We start from the raw sequence: 16,530 nt of genomic DNA on the forward strand, positions 1-16,530 counted from the left end.
CGTGTATCTCCAACAGTTCTTCAACAGACTTCTCTTTCAGACAGGTCGCTAACGCAGCCATGTCCTCCAGGTTGCAGCCTGCTGCTTCGCCGACCATCAGAGCAATGGTTGCCGGTGGCACCGGGAAGGTCTGGCAGACGCCGCTCTGTGAGATGGCTCGCTGGAACAGACCTTTACTGAGGGGTGAGAGGAGGTGACAGGACACACTTTCGCCGCCTGCTGACTCTCCGAAGATGGTGACTCTGTCCGGATCTCCACCGAAGTTTCGGATGTTCTCCTTCACCCATTCCATGGCACGGACCTGTGGAGAAAGAATATCATTCCTGTCAACAGAGTGTCAGCTGCGCTAGACTTATAAATGTATAACACACCGAAGTAAAACGAGTTATATAGCCCTCAATTGCAAGTTTACTACATTGTCGTTTCCCGAACATGCCTTTGAAGTAAAAGTGTCACTGACCTGGTCCAGGAATCCGTAGTTTCCTGGAATGTTCTCGTCTCCCGTGCTGAGGAAACCCAGCACACCGAGACGGTAGTTGATGGAGACCACCACGACGTCTTGATGAGCAGCAAGAGACTCGAAGCCGGGAGGAGCACCCATGCCGAGGAACAGAGACCCTCCATGGATCCACAGTAGAACCTACAGGGAGTATTTTATAGACCTGATGAATCCAAAGGCATGTTTGTTATGGAAAATATCTTACCTCCGTGACAATCTGAGAGTTTTTGTAAACTTCTTTGACAAAATATAACACAACCATGTCCATTTTACATATTTACATGCTCTATACTCTAGGGTTTGGTCTCCTGACATATGACTTTAGTACTGCAGCAGAACTTCCGTTTTCTGTATCTTTTTTTATAATAGTTTATAGATAGAAGTCTTACCGGTAAGGCAGAGTCTGCTGATACAGACGGAGTGAAGACGTTGAGTGTCAGACAATCTTCGCTTATTTTGCCATCCGTTTCATACTTGATAGGGAAGTCAAGCCGGTTGAACATTGTGGCATTTTGGGGACAAAAGTGGCCAACTTCCACTGCCTCCCTGACCCCTTCCCACGGGAGGGCAGGCTGGGGCGGGCGGTACCGGAGTTCTCCAACAGGTGGCGCTGCGTACGGGATGCCCAGGAAAGTGTAGACCGGCTTGGTTGGGAGGTCAGTGGTATGCAAGACTGTACCTTTTACTTGTCCGGTCTTTGTTGATACAATTGGACGCCCCGCCGTACCTGAGCAAAAAGTAAACATTGTATCAACGAACAATAAACTTGAGCATCTAAACAAAACTTTAGCGAGGGATATACATTTTTTCATCTGCAAAAATAACAAGTTTTGCCAATTAAAAAAAAGTAAGATCACACTGACATATCTGGGAAAAAGGAATCTGGATAATCAACACTTATGCTACCCGTTTTATGTTTTTCTGGTAAGGATTATTGCAGCAAAATGCCTATTTAAGAAAGTCTTGAACATGAAATCTCCAATCTTTAACCAGCTTAATGAAGTTCTGTAGAGATTGTAACCGGCTTATTGACCTAAAGCATGGCAATGGTTTCAAATAGTTAACTAATTTCTAGTGGTTTTCTTACCTGCGGCAGCTAAATCAGGGATGATTTCATTCCATAGTTTCACTTTCTCAGACTTCAGCCCAACGTCGGTGGTAGAAACCACGTCCAGCTTCATGTAGACCGGGTTGTCAGGTGTGTACTGAGGCCAGGTCGGCAAGGAGGGGCTGTCAGTGGGTCCGCCGGTGGAGTCGCCGGGATCGCTGCAACAGATGGCCAAATTTAGTAAAAACCCAAAGAAGAAGAAAAAAAACTCATATCAAAATATGTCAGATAAATGTCTCTACCTTCAGTCAGAAATGCGACTGACTTTTGTTTAATGAATAATTTGTAATTTGAAGTAGTCAATGGTTACCCAGTTCGTGCGAAGTTTGCCCAGTACGCCATCATATTGAGGCTGAACTGCTCGTCTTCTTTACTGTAGTTCATCGGTTTGACAGGTTTGTCGAGAAACGGGAGTCCCCAAAGCATGAAGATGTCGTCGCCATGCTCACATCCCACCCAGTCGGGTTTGTTTGTGTAGACGGACGGTCGGTACTGGTCCTCGTAGAGGAAGACACGAGCACCGGCATCTGTCAAGCAGGATTCAAGAACATTAACATCATTGATCTTATAGAATGAAAAATAGAGATTATAGACTGTGTCTTAATAATAAGTGAATATAAGTTTACACATGTGCGATATTCGTATCGCTGTGCACAGGCATCATTATGTATTAACATAAATTGCGATATCAAATGTAGAATACAATTTCCGACACAAGTATCTGGACTTACCCAAACTTTCGACGGATGAACTCCAGTCCTTATCAAGGAATAAGCAATCTGCTGTCTTTCTGACGTCACATTATGCAGAGAGGACACGTGACTCGATGAGCAATAAATCATATGTTGCAGGAAGTCTGTGGCACCCTCCGTCTCTGTTAAGGGGTGGTTGTGGAGCCCTGATGTAGATGGCTTATTTTATTCCATCCCTTTCTAATTAACAGAGACGGGGGGCGCAACAGACTTTCTTCAACATGTGATCCACTGCTCAAAGAGTCACGTGTCCTATCTGCATAATGGGACGTCACTGAGATTGTGAATTGCTCATTCCTTGATAAGGACGGGAGTTAACCTGTCGAAAATTTGGGTAAGTCCAAATACCTGTGTTGGAAACTGTACTTATAACTTTGATACAGAACAACTTCTTCCAACCCAGATAAACTTTTAAATGAATAACATGCGTTGCGTTTCTGATATAAGGGCAGAGAGAAAATACATTTTCGGTTGACTGACTGAAAAATAATGTCATATACCATGAAATGTGTGTACACAAGTATTAAATGTATTATCGTACTACAAAAGTGAGGTGGATAAGTTCTACTCACTGACATGACTTTCTGTAACAAGTATCGTAGGAGCTATAAAGAAACCGTCTCCGGAGATATGTGTAAACTGGTACAGGATCGACTGCGGGTCGTCGGGCGAAGTCAGAGGCTTATATTCAGCGACGATGGTGTCCACTATTGTGTCGAAATTCGGATTGCCCTGAGCGTGATACCAAACATATGAGAGTAATTATTTGTTTGTTATATAGTATATTTCTATATTGTACCATATTGTATTACCTTCTTTTGCTAATGATATTTCTCAAGATTTGGAAGACATTCATATTTCAGCCCCTTAACTGTTACTATGCGTGGCTAATACTTATGGTATCTAGCTAATTCAAAAGTGCGTTCTAGCTTTTAACACTAACAATACGTAGATCTCACTGAATTTCTGGATGCCTGTCAGCCTTCAGAACTCAAATAACCAATCAGAGCATGTCAAATTAACTCATAGCAAATAGATTATAAGGTCCCCGTACATGATAGACATACACCTATTTAAAATTTTTGAAGAACTCTAAGCACTTGTCCATTGACATGTTGAACATGTGCTGTACATTGAGCAGATACTGCAGCGACAATGCTTAATTTGGGTATACGACATAAGTCAAAGTTTTTGGATTATCTTGCAAAACTGCACTTCTACCTATCTTTCCTGCGCTGTGATTGGCTGATCCATATCCCCAACCTATATAAGGCGAAAACTGACTGTTTACTCCGCTGAAGCGACAGACTCATCCGCATAGCCTGGTGACCCGGCGATAGGTGCGATAGGTGTTGGGGAGGGGTGACGGGAGTAATGATACGGAGCAAGACGAGGGTCGGTGAATACAAAAAGACCTTCCCGCCCACCCGCCCCTTTTTTGTCACAAATAGGCATGAATCACATCGCCGCACGACTCCAGGCACTACCCCATAGCTTCATATGGATGAGTCAATCGCTGCGCGGAAAGGGAAAGAATAGGTAACTTTGTTATCTAAAAGAGTTCCGCACTCACCTGGTGAACGAACGACATCATCATCTTCACGAGTTTGACAAATTCCTCTTGGGTCATCCCATCATGAGGGTCCCCTTCGAGGAAGTTTGACAACCCCATCCATCCACCCTCGTGGTTGTTGACCCCTAGAAGATAATCTACTGTGTTGATTTCTCCTTTCTCCATCAGATCCGCGGGGTCAGCCGTCAGAAATGTCCCATCCACCACCGGGACAAGATACATCATTGGCCCAAAGGACTGGAATACCTCAACAAGCTCCTCAGCCGACTTCTCTTTCAGACAGGTCGTTATGACTGCCGTGTCTTCCGCATCGCAACCGACCTTCTCTGCAAACATTTTGGTGACTGCGAGTGGTTGAGGGTTGACTGGGAATGTTTTCCAGGTGCCACTCTGTGAGATGGCTCTCTGGAACAGACCTTTACTGAGGGGTGACAGAAGATGGTAGGAGATACTGATACCACCTGCTGACTCTCCAAATATGGTGACTCTTTCTGGATCTCCACCGAAGCTTCGAATGTTGTCCTTCACCCATTTCATGGCATGGACCTGTATCATCATAATATCGTTCTCGTCAGTTTACAAGAGCAAAATGTACATTCCTAAAAAGAAAGAAACATATAAGACAAGGACTCTCAAATTGACATCATCAGTGCCATTGCTGCCACTGACCTGGTCCAGGAGTCCGTAGTTTCCTGGCATGTTCTCGTCTCCCGTGCTGAGGAAACCTAGCACACCGAGACGGTAGTTGAAGGAGACCACCACGACGTCTTGGTGAACAGCAAGAGCCTCCCATCCAGGAGGTGAACCATAGAAGACTGATAAACCTCCCCCGTGGATCCACAAAAGTACCTGTGAAAAAAAAACGAATATTCGAAAGATCAGGAAAAAGCGATGTGATCCTCGTTTACATTTCCCCGATGAATGCATTTTAAACAATACACATATTACTTATCATTTACCAAGGATTATGGTAAAGTGCAGGAGGCATTTGCATGAGAAACATACTTAGGAGCGGTGAAAATGACTTTTTTGTAATACAGTAGAAGCCACTTAATTGCACCTCGGATAAACGCACCTTCCGTTTAATTGCACCAAATCCCAAAATCCCAAACCGGTTCCCATTCACTGCATTGTTAGTGACTCCGCATAACTGCACCGGGCATTGTCACCAATTTCGGATAACTGCACCAATTTTTTTCAAAAATCCTCAAAAAGTTAACTAAAAAGGTGCGCTAAAAATTGGCAAACGTGGTACAAATGAGCCGATACCTGCCGGTGTAAAGGCGCAATACCGCCAATATGTTTAAAACTGTTTTTGAGTAACAAAAGAAGGCGGTCTCCATTGACAGTCACGTTGATAGGAATCGTATGGGAGGTCCCGGGCAGGTCCAGGGCGTGTCGGCACCATCAAGAGACGCACGCCTACCAAAGGCGGCATTGCGCTTTGGCAGACAGCATGCTGCACTCAATAAAGATTGGTCTCTACCTGTACTACTATCTTATTACTGTGAATGCATTCAAGTTCGTGTGGATTTGATTTCGCGTTAAGGATGGCATGGGGTGTTGTCGGTGGTTTGAGGTTTGCGGCAGCGCTACATACTGCTGCCGATAATAAAAGACCGGCGTCTTAACGTACATCTAGTCGGAAACAATAGAGGCTCGGCAAGGGCTACAGACGTGTAGGCGGACATAACAGTCGCTTTTGGCGGTGCGGTGCTAACGTGATCATCTGGCTGAATCCGCGTCCTAGAAACTTCCTGCATTCACCGGAACAAGGTATACGCGGGTTAGGCTCTGATACTGTATAAGGAGAATGATCTGTCCTTGATCTGAGTCATCTAACCAGATCTGCCCACTAGATACACTGACTTTTGTTCCTTATTTGGAATTTTGACGATGGAGTTTTTCAGTGTAATTCCTGGACACAAGTTGTAATTAAGAAGGTAATCTCTGCCAAACATACCGCTATCTTAACTTAGAATTGTCAGACCTATGTCACCAAAGTCATCATTTTTAGAAATACAGTACAGGCGGAGTTGTGTTTGTTAGATTAGATCGTCCTTGTGCTTTTACGCTATCGGCGCATTTTTATCCTTTGTTTGTGCATTCACCAACACAAGTGTGAAACTTTCGATGTAATTTGTTGACTCAAGTTGTAGATACGGTGTCAAGTTTGTCTTAGTCATACCTACCGCCATTTAAACTAACAAATTGTGAGACCAAAGTCATTATTCTAGACATAACGTTACAGTCGGAGTTGTTTTCTTTGCTGTGCGAATCAAGCATATTTTCTCTTTCTACACGTGTACAGTACCTAGCTACTGATTTAAACATCAGTGAGGAAGCAAAAGAAATGTTAAGTTTAATCTGTACAGTATCATGGTAAACTTTACAAGATTTTTGTACAGTACATGTCCTTGAATACGTAAATAAAGTTAATAACTGCATAATTTCGTCCATTTTCTTTGTGCTAGTGTTTCTGACTAACAATACACCGCCCCGCCCATGGTGGTACGGTCCAGCTGGACATTTCGCATAATTGCACCAGCCGGATAATTGCACCAAAAACGCTGGCAAATGCATGGTGCAGTTAAGCGGAGTCTACTGTATCTATATTCATTTGCAAGGATGACATTGAAAAAAATAACCTTTCTCTTTCAACTATTTCTCCCGTCTAATTCTGCATTCACGTTGACATACAAGAACGAAGTTGCTGCTGATCAAAGTTTTTACGAAGGCAAGTATAGTTGATTGAAAGATGTACCATGATATCAGCTAATGTTTACTCTTATCTTTTTTGTTTATAGGATACTGTTAAAAAATTACCGGTAAAGCGGCGTCCGCTGCTACTGTCGGAGTGTAGACGTTGACTGTCAGACAGTCCTCGCTCATGGTCATGTTCTCTCCAAACTCCATTGGAAAGTCAAGCTGGTTAAGCATGGAGAGATTTTGGGGACAGTAAGAGCCGTAATCAACGGCCTCCCTCACTCCCTCCCACGGGAGGACAGCCTCAGGTGGGCGGTACCGGAGTTCTCCAACAGGTGGCGCTGCGTACGGGATGCCCAGGAAAGCGTAGATCGGTTTGTCGGGAAGGTCGGTTGTGTGGGTTGTTGTTCCATGGACTTGTCCAGTCACCGTGGACACAACAAGACCGTCATCCTTACCGGCTGTAGCACCTAGTAGGGGGAGATTTACAGCAGTTTTTAATACAACAAGAGTTTCAAGACCTCAAAGTTGACAGAACCATCATCCCGGATGGCTTTAACTCCTAGGAAAAAGACAATTTGATCACTGTGTAACGTCTAAAACGTCTAAAACGTTTCTATATAGTGTTTTGTCTCATACCAGTGATGAGCATAACTATATATTCAGGCCAGTCAAAGTGCTGCGCGTTTCCTAGGCCACATGACCTTTGACCCCTGCCCTACCTTTTGGAGCCAACATTTCGTTTGATGTCTACACACAGGTGTTGGGTTTATGATATTTGTATTAAAAAAATGGAACCTAATATCGACCAATTCATTATCACGAAGTCTGACGACTTATCTTATCTGTCTCTTAGATATCTGTATATTATAGCATGAGGTACATGAAAAATCAAATGACTTCCGTAAACAATTGAATATGTATGCGTCAACTCGAAGTGCTTACCTGCCAAAAGAGGAACAGTTTCTCTAAATCGCAGCCAACGTTAAGAGTTTTTATGAGCAACGGGGTAACTGTTAACCACCCTCACCCTCACCCAACCCCCCAACCCCAAACGAATTTACGGTGACGTTTTGCATCCGAGTACTGTCGTAAAATTGGGGTGGGGGGCACATTATGTTTTTGAACTGATTTTACCACATGTGCGTATTGACTCAATAGAACATGGTGCAGTTACTACTAAAGCAAGCTAAAACAATGTACGATATCTGTGACCACTTACCACATGAAGAAACACAGATCCAGATGGCTAAAAGGTAAAACATGCCAACTCGAACAACCTCCATACTTCCGTTGTGCAGGACAATTACGACACGCCTACAACGACCTAGAGGTCGTTTGGGGAGGCGTGTCTATTTACCTACAGTTACCGACGCGTTTGTTTGATTTCTACAGCGTGTTTGCTTTCTTTGGGGGTCCGAAGTGTTCCTTACAAAGCCACCGTTCAAATATTAAACATACTGTTTGCTTCTAGACATTTAGTCCTTTGTGGCAAGAAAAACACAGAACATGCTGTCACAAAACACAATTAGTAGGTGATTGAATGCAATTTGGTTTATCCATCAGAGGTCATGCCCATTTTGTATGGCTACAGGTTACTGTAAGCTTCTGACAAATCGTAAAGGGCAGGAACTGTTAAGATTCGTGAAGTTACGACAAAAAACTAATCTGATCAATCGATAGATCAATCACAGAGTCACTTATCCGCGAACATCCACTGTGCTGAGGCATAGTGTCTGCCTATCATCCATAATGTTCTACATATTTGGCTCTGGTGACCCCTAGCCCTAGTAAAGTGTGTCGATAAAAAACTTGGTCCTCCCACCTTCTTCTTGTGTTGAAAGTTGTGCGTCCTTTAAGACGACCCTAGAGGGCGTCATCTGTAAGTGACGTACTCCAGATCTTAACTTTAAAGGGCCCGTTCAGACTAGTGTGTGTATTCATTTTACAAGTCCGTATAAAAATCAGGTAATCTTTGCGGCCAAAGAAGTTATTCTTTTCGATTCGATACACAACAGTGGGCCAAAGTAGAAAACAGCTTCTTCCCCGCAAACTTTACCTGAATAAAGATATAAGAATTCTTGATACGCAACTCATACGAAGATACGAACAGGTGTGACCGGACCCTAACATTCAGAATTCGAATATCGATTCTTTGTGTCCATTTGCGGCTCTCTAGACCTGACGTATTTCAACAGAAAGGCCTTAAGAAACACAAATAGTTTTCTTTTGGATTGAGATTCGTAATCATACTATACATTCTACCTGTCACCTATCTCACGGACTTAACTGGGCCAACCGCCGTCACAAATCAGATAACGTTTGAGTTGTCCGGCAAGGCTTTTGATCACCATTGCCATATTTGGTCACGGTAGAATTAAACTAGGTCACGTCGTAGCTGGTATTTGTATACACGAGAAACGCCGTTACGCATGTATGCGTGATGTTTTCATTTTATTTCATGACGTGAAAGCGATTTGACGTTTAGTAATTTGACTATTTTTCTATACAACAACCGTTATGTCACCCCCTAAAAATAGAAAGAAAACGTAGCTGGTGTATTCCGTTCTTAGTAAAGAAATTCAACGTATGACAGAACAAATAAACAAACCGTTCCAATGACAAATTCCAGTTGCCGGGTATGGTTAAGGTTGATCATAGGAACAAGTCTATAAAAGACGAGCATTCAAGTCTGTTCACAATTCTTGAAAACAAATTTCTACGGTAACGTTATATTGGCGAGTGCACATCTCAATACACATTGTATGAATGAGCCTGTAAAATAGCAATTACGCACCATTCATAGATCTAGTGTTTAAAAAAAAGCCAATTCCCATCTTCAACTCCGAAATGTTGAATCATCCTCTCTTGCGATTTCCAGATCATCTGTAAAGCGATTTTGCAAAGAATTGGACAGAATTTTTTCAGCTGACAACTTTTTTTTTTAATTCTGCAAATGAAAATATGAACATTGATATTCTGTTCCAGTGAAAAAGAACGAAATATTGACATGAATAGATGACTAAGGAGTAAATCATTCTACAGTGCAGTGAAATAGCCCCCGAGAGAAACCATGTTGTACCAAGGAGGTTCTATAATGAAGTTTTCTATTGGTTGAACGCACGATCAATCATTCGCTGTCAATCTGCTGAATCAGATGGGTATGGCGGATGTGGACCTCTCTCTTCACCGGATGTTCTGTTGTACAACTTCCGTGTGCATTTTTCTATGTCAGCATGGGCAGCCGTGTGTAGTAGAAAGATGAAGTAACCGGTCGCACTTGTGAGCTGACTTCATTACGTCAATACTGTCTACGACCGACAGGACGTTGGTTGTCAAGGAAACAACCCCAGGGTCACGCCGATCGCCGTGGCCTAGCCTCTGCTGAGTCACACCGCCAGTCAGTACATGTGTACCGTGACTGCTACGAACATGGCTGCTGTTCGGGTGCTCGCTGTGATCGCCACACTGTTTCTCTGCTATTTCGGTAAGTTTGTGGGCTGTATGCGGTAGTGGGGGGATGCCGGCATCTATGAAATTCAGCACTGTGTAAAAATAGGCAAGCCAGACGCGGCAAATATTCATATATGATAACTGTGTTGTGGTATCAATGGTTGACTGGTTTTAGGCTAGAAATGACATACTTGTGGTGTTGTATTTTCTACACCTTTCTGTAACGCCACAGTTACGATCGTGTTATGACATGATTAAGTATTCTATATTTAGATTCTTCAAGTACTAAATTACTGGGAGGCGGGTTTGCGGATTCGATGGGGTGGTCTACAGGGGTGGGCTAGTGGGGTGGGTTACCTCAGCATCTACCCTTTCTGGACCTCAAGGCTGTGCATGGGGGTTTGGCCTCTTATGGAATTTCCTTGAAGAGGATCTGGGTCAAGCTGTGGGTGGGCTAGAGGGAAGGTAACAGCACCAAGACTGGTAGAAAAGCCATTTATCATAAACAAACTTCTAAGTACTCAGTATACAATTAATTAGGATTTTAGGGAAGTGGTACAAGGGGAAATAAACTGGAAGTTGCATAGAACAGCTAGGGAATGAGAGAGCCTTTGTTTGACAAAATTCAAAACATATGTCTCACATTTAGACTAGAATGTACCTGAATGCATGTGCTTGCATACAATGTACAATGTATTCGTGGTTATGTGTGTCAGTGTGCATGAGCGTGGGTTAGAATGTTTTAAGTGTGTGTGTTTGTACAATGTATAGTGTTGCTTTTGTTGCTCATTTCTTTCTTGTAGCCACAATGCTACTGTCCTGTTGGCCTGACTGTGCATATAAAGGAACATGGAACATAGCCCTCCATGTTTAAAAATCTAAAACTGGGGATAACAAACTCCTGCACGATGTAAATGTATGCAGTATGCTCATTGCCAACCTCCACCCCCCACTGTAGCATCCCCAAAGCAATATGATCCTTCAGCAAAATAAAGCATTCTTTCCGGCCCTCCCACAGAGTGACCCATCTTTTCCTCAAGGAAATTCCATTCAATGCTAAACCCCCATGCACAGCCTTGAGGTCCAGAAAGGGTAGATGCTGAGGTAGCCCACCCCACTAGCCCACCCCTGTAGACCACCCCATCAAATCCGCAAACCCACTGGGAGGCCGCCGCGATCCTACTTGTAATGCATGAAAACAGCCCCATTTGCTGAAAACATGATTTTTCTCGCTACGGGTCACTGCGAGAATTAGCAGGATCATACACGTGAGTGTTACATGCACATGTAGTATATTGATAGGCCGGTGCAATTCAGATACTTGCAATTCATGAAAAAAGCCCCCTTCGCTAAAAACATGGTTATCTAACATGGTTATACGCTTAGTATATTTGGAGGCCGGCGCGTTGTAATTCATGAAAATAGTCGCCTCCTTCGCTGACAACATGATTGAGGTCATGATTATATTCTCGCTACGGGTCACTGTGGGGTCACTGCAAGAATTAGCAACTTAAGCAAGATCATACGCCTGACTGTCACGTGAAGTATATTCTGGAGGAGTCGGTGCGATGCTACTTGCAATTCACAAAAAATAAGCCCCCTTTGCTGAAAACATGGTTTCCCTCGCTACGAGTCAGTGCAAGCAATTGGGTCAAGTAAGATCGATCATGTGTAAGGGTTATTTTGGACAGGGTTACCTCATGAATGGAGGCATTGTTCGGTGACGTAATACGACCCTCGGCGGCACCCACTAAGATCTCGGCCAGTCGTACGATAGGTCAACGATAACATGCTGAGAACGTTCTTGGAACAGTCGTAGATTTTTCTTTACCTGAAACTTTAAGGTTTCTCGCTTAATTAAATCCTCGTTGGCGGTCGGTTTTGCATTGCTTGCAATCTTACGACAAAAGCTTGAAAGGTGACCACGCCTCTGCCAAATTGTAAAGAGGTTACCCAGGCGACGTTTGCTGTTAATGTTTCCGTGTCTAACGTTGATTGAGTGCTGCACTTAGACGATAGGTGTATATTTACAGAATGTCCCCATAGTATGATAGAAGCTATTAGAATGGAAGTGGATGTTACCGAAGCAGACATATATAAGTCATACAAAACTACGTTACATTGCGTATCACCCCTTTATCACCACTGCTATGCACACGTACAATGTCGTGCGTAAGGTCAAAGCCTTTCAAAGGCCCGCCTACGGACACAACGTTGGATCCTTCAGTGCTAAATCTCCAAGCAGATGTAAGGATCCAACTCAGCCCCAGTGTTTTAAATTATGTCCTATTTTTGGCAACGTTTGGCGGCACAGGTTGCACTAAGTTTTGCACAGACACATATAAAAAGAACTGAGCTTGAGCCGGCTCTTTACATCTGCTTGGAGATTGTATGTAGTAGGGCGTGCAAGGTTACCGTGAGCAAAGATCGCGAGGCGTAATCTCTAAGTAGATGTAGGGTACGGGAGGGTCATAGGTCGAGCCAATTTTTTCCCCTGCCAAATACGTGGAGGGTGTTTTCAGAAGGGAAAATTACGTCACACTCGTGGAGCGCGGTTATTTTCAAGCAGACGTCTGCGTGCGGAGTTTTGGGGAGGGGTCGTGCCTGGAGGTTTTCCCAAACCTACAATCCAACCCTAACCTTGACCCCAGCGGTAACCCGTATACCCAAACTCCACGCACGGGCACTATCGCACGGAACAAAAATCTGTCGGTGCCGAAATTTTGCGAGACGCTGGGTCAGTGTTTTAGAGACTTTTCACCAAGCAGAAGACTACACTGAGCCTGACCTTATCCATCTGTTTAGTGAAACGGCCATCTACAATATTTGTGTTTTAATAGCCGTTTCATGGCAGGTTTGTTTTCAAAATCGTACTATGGTCGTGGCTGATTCTTCAAAAGCTGTAATTGATGGGACAGCTGACGGAGCTTCCGAGACGTCCACGGCACAAAAACTGGGTTAGACAAACAGGCAAACATCCTGGGTACACAGACATTTCCCGCGGACAAATTTGGGAAGACACACGAAGCTGGGAGGCGATGGCATGTAAAAAACCGACAACATGAATAGTAAAAATATTGAAAATTTAGACTGATGTTTAAACATTTGCCGATTGGGGGGAAAACATAGTCGTCTGACCTTTCAACAAATTTTTGATCATAAGGGATTTTTCTACACGCATGTTCCTAATATATCACAAGATGGTCTTTTTTTTTGTTTGCTACGCATTGTTTTATTAATGATCAGGACATTTTTGACACGTCACAGTATTTGAGAACATTGCATTTAGATTGCATCATACATAATGGAACGGCGCGGACATAATTTTGATAGCGTTGCATTCGTCATGAAAATTATACTCTCATATAAAATAAAATCAGTAAAAAATGACACTATCAAACAATGAAGCGGAAATATATCTTGTGTGTAGGGTGGCAACTTTGTAAGTAAGTACTACATGTATGTATGTAGAATGGAAGACAAAAATGTTTTGAAAATATTCCAGAAAAGTAACTCCTGTAATTATGCAGCAAATGGCCACCGAATTTATAGAGAATGATGCACAAGAAACATTAAAAACTATGACAATCATATTGATATTACACAACGTAAAATGACGTCAGATAGGCCATTTTATGGGCTACTGAAACTGGTATGATCATTAAGGTAGTCCTTAAAGAAACGTAGGGTTTACAATAGAAATCCAGATAAGAGCCTTTCTGATAAAATGTTAATGTGTGCCAAGAGTTACCCTGTTGTCAAGGGCAACAGAAACGTCAAATGTCTTCTAACTCTGCATTGTAGTAGCCGCTGGGATCCGCCATCTTAAGTCCGCCATCTTGAATTTGTAAAAAATCATTGATTTCAACACTTAGCCCGAAAACACTACAAAAATTGACTTAGAAATTGTATTTGTTGACAACTGTGTATTTTTGCATAAGAGACGCAATGATATTTGGTAAAATTGGTAAATGATAAATGATGAAATGGGTATATTACTCATACGTTATTGCCAGACATGTTTTAGGAAAAAATCATTAAGATCGGCGGCAGTAGATTAAACCGTTGGTGCGGGACTAATTATAAACTGGTTAGCTGGCGACTGGGAAACCAATTGCAGTTGTTACCTCGGTGAAAATGGAGGTATTGTTTCGGGACCGTGTTTGTTTGCCTGTCCGTTTGTGTTTACGTTGGTCAACATATAACCCAAGAAAATATGGCTGGACTATAAGGATATTTGGATGACGAAATTTAAGTTGGATCTTGGGAATTCTGACGGCTTCCCTTGGTACGGCAGCAGAACTTACGGTTTACCATTTTACGAAAGGATCGGGCCCTCATATGTGTAATTTGCTGGGGAAGGCATTCTATGGGCATACATTTTGTAACCCTTTTAAATCTTTCCCCACTAGGTGCTACAGTCGGTCAGGGTGACGGTTTTGTTGTATCTACGGCGACTGGACAAGTCCGTGGAACAGCCACACACACAACCGACCTTCCCGACAAACCGATCTACACTTTCCTGGGCATCCCGTACGCAGCGCCACCTGTTGGAGAACTCCGGTACCGCCCGCCCCAGCCTGCCCTCCCGTGGGAGGGGGTCAGGGAGGCCGTGGAATATGGTTCCTACTGTCGACAAAATCTTACTGCCTTCAAAGAGATGGACCATGACCTTCCAATTCTATTTGGGGAGGACATGACCATGAGCGAGGACTGTCTGACAGTCAACGTCTTCACTCCGACGGTAGCAGGGGATGCCGCTTTACCGGTAATTTTTGACATTATTAATCATCTCGTTACCTCCTTGTCAAAATTCAGGTATATGTTTTACTCTGATATGGATTGCGATGGTATTTGGTTGGGTGGTAGGTGGTGTGCAGTTGTGAACTCGACTGTGAGGGTAGTTTCGGCCCTCCTGGTGATTGAACTTGGAACTGTAGCAGCAAACGTTTAAAGATATTTAGCACTGGACATGCTGTGGTCTTGACATAAGGCTTTAGTCACTTTTTAGTGGTGTAAACCTTTGGAGTTATGATGTCTACGAACTCTGGTTTATAAAAGGAATAACATTTCAACTAAGCTAACATAATGCTAAAGCTACTTCTAGTTGCCTTATTTAGCAGCTCCTTTGTTTAAAATAATGATTACACGGAATGATGTTAGAAAGTTTAAGACCCTTTAATTATTACTACAGTAATTGCTGGAAAATTAGAAAATAATAAATATTTGATTCTGTATCTCCAGAAAAAGTAAATTGAATTCCAGGAGGAATCTTATCAAAGTTTGTTCCTAAAAAGTGGATCCTTCCGATTTTCATATGACGAATATTATTCTAGGTCATGATGTGGATCCACGGGGGAGCCCTAACGATTGGATTTGGAGGTCCTCCTGGATGGGAGGTTCTCGCTGCTCACCAAGACGTCGTGGTGGTCTCCATCAACTACCGTCTCGGTGTGCTGGGTTTCCTCAGCACGGGAGACGAGAACATGCCGGGAAACTACGGACTGCTCGACCAGGTCAGTGACAACAACGGCATTGATTATGACATCAACAAGAAAATATCATTACCATCTTTGAAAAATAAGTTTGCATGTTTCATTTTTATTGTATTTTAAGAAGCCCGATATTTTTGCTTTACAGGTCCGTGCCATGGAATGGGTGCAGGAGAACATCCGAAGCTTCGGTGGAGATCCAGAAAGAGTCACCATATTTGGAGAGTCAGCAGGTGGTATCAGTATCTCTTACCATCTTCTGTCACCCCTCAGTAAAGGTCTCTTCCAGAGAGCCATCTCACAGAGTGGTACCTGGAAAACATTTCCCTACAACCCTCAGCCACTCGCGATCACAAAAATGATTGCAGAAAAGGCCGGTTGCGATGCGGAAGACACGGCCACCATAGCGACCTGTCTGAAAGAGAAGTCGGCTGAGAAACTTTTGGAGGCGTTCGAGGCCACAGGGGTGCCATATCTCGTGCCGGTGGTAGATGGAACATTTCTGACGACTGACCCCATGGATCTGATGGAGAAAGGAGACATCAACACGGCAGATTATCTTCTTGGGGTCAACAACCACGAGATGGGATGGTTGGGGCTGACGCAATTCATCCAAGGGGACCCTCGCGTTGGCATAACCCAAGAGGAATTCGTTAATTTAGTGAGGAGCGGAACGTCAATGGTCTTTCAGGTGAATACGCAACACATTCAAATTATGGAATGCGAAAAGTGGTTAACGTTTTGCAACATAGATTAAAGCCTGTAATTTATGTCACATACCCTTTTAATCCTATCTAGATTGGGCTGTTTGGGGATTCCTGGGACGGGGGGGGGGGGATAATTACTTCCAAACGGTAGAATGTATAACGTATAACGGTGCACGCAACAGTTCTTCCGCGACAGATCCGAGGTAGTGCGCGACAAAAAAGTGACGAAAGAGTTTCAAG

General features: G+C 43.4%; 2 protein-coding genes across 2 annotated transcripts in view; one reads left to right on the forward strand and one right to left on the reverse strand.

Annotated features, from left to right (window-relative positions):
• The window catches only part of LOC136440265 (uncharacterized), a 34,437-nt gene extending 26,474 nt beyond the window's left edge, over nt 1–7,963 (reverse strand). Inside the window, exons 1-9 of the mRNA XM_066436195.1 lie at nt 7,861–7,963; nt 6,759–7,108; nt 4,602–4,781; nt 3,933–4,478; nt 2,932–3,091; nt 1,918–2,134; nt 1,587–1,765; nt 889–1,226; nt 461–640 (exon numbers count right to left, since the gene is read on the reverse strand). Coding sequence (XP_066292292.1) covers nt 461–640; nt 889–1,226; nt 1,587–1,765; nt 1,918–2,134; nt 2,932–3,091; nt 3,933–4,478; nt 4,602–4,781; nt 6,759–7,108; nt 7,861–7,924 — 2,214 coding nt within the window. The 5' untranslated portion in view covers nt 7,925–7,963. The remainder of the gene's footprint in view (nt 1–460; nt 641–888; nt 1,227–1,586; nt 1,766–1,917; nt 2,135–2,931; nt 3,092–3,932; nt 4,479–4,601; nt 4,782–6,758; nt 7,109–7,860) is intronic.
• Nucleotides 7,964–9,885: 1,922 nt separating this feature from the next.
• The window catches only part of LOC136440671 (uncharacterized), a 79,268-nt gene continuing 72,623 nt past the window's right edge, over nt 9,886–16,530 (forward strand). Inside the window, exons 1-4 of the mRNA XM_066436768.1 lie at nt 9,886–10,125; nt 14,504–14,859; nt 15,428–15,607; nt 15,732–16,274. Of these exons, the coding sequence (XP_066292865.1) occupies nt 10,047–10,125; nt 14,504–14,859; nt 15,428–15,607; nt 15,732–16,274 (1,158 nt within the window). The 5' untranslated portion in view covers nt 9,886–10,046. The remainder of the gene's footprint in view (nt 10,126–14,503; nt 14,860–15,427; nt 15,608–15,731; nt 16,275–16,530) is intronic.

This window comes from Branchiostoma lanceolatum, chromosome 8 (assembly GCF_035083965.1).
Source record: "Branchiostoma lanceolatum isolate klBraLanc5 chromosome 8, klBraLanc5.hap2, whole genome shotgun sequence".
In the NCBI taxonomy this organism is placed as follows: Eukaryota; Metazoa; Chordata; class Leptocardii; order Amphioxiformes; family Branchiostomatidae; genus Branchiostoma; species Branchiostoma lanceolatum.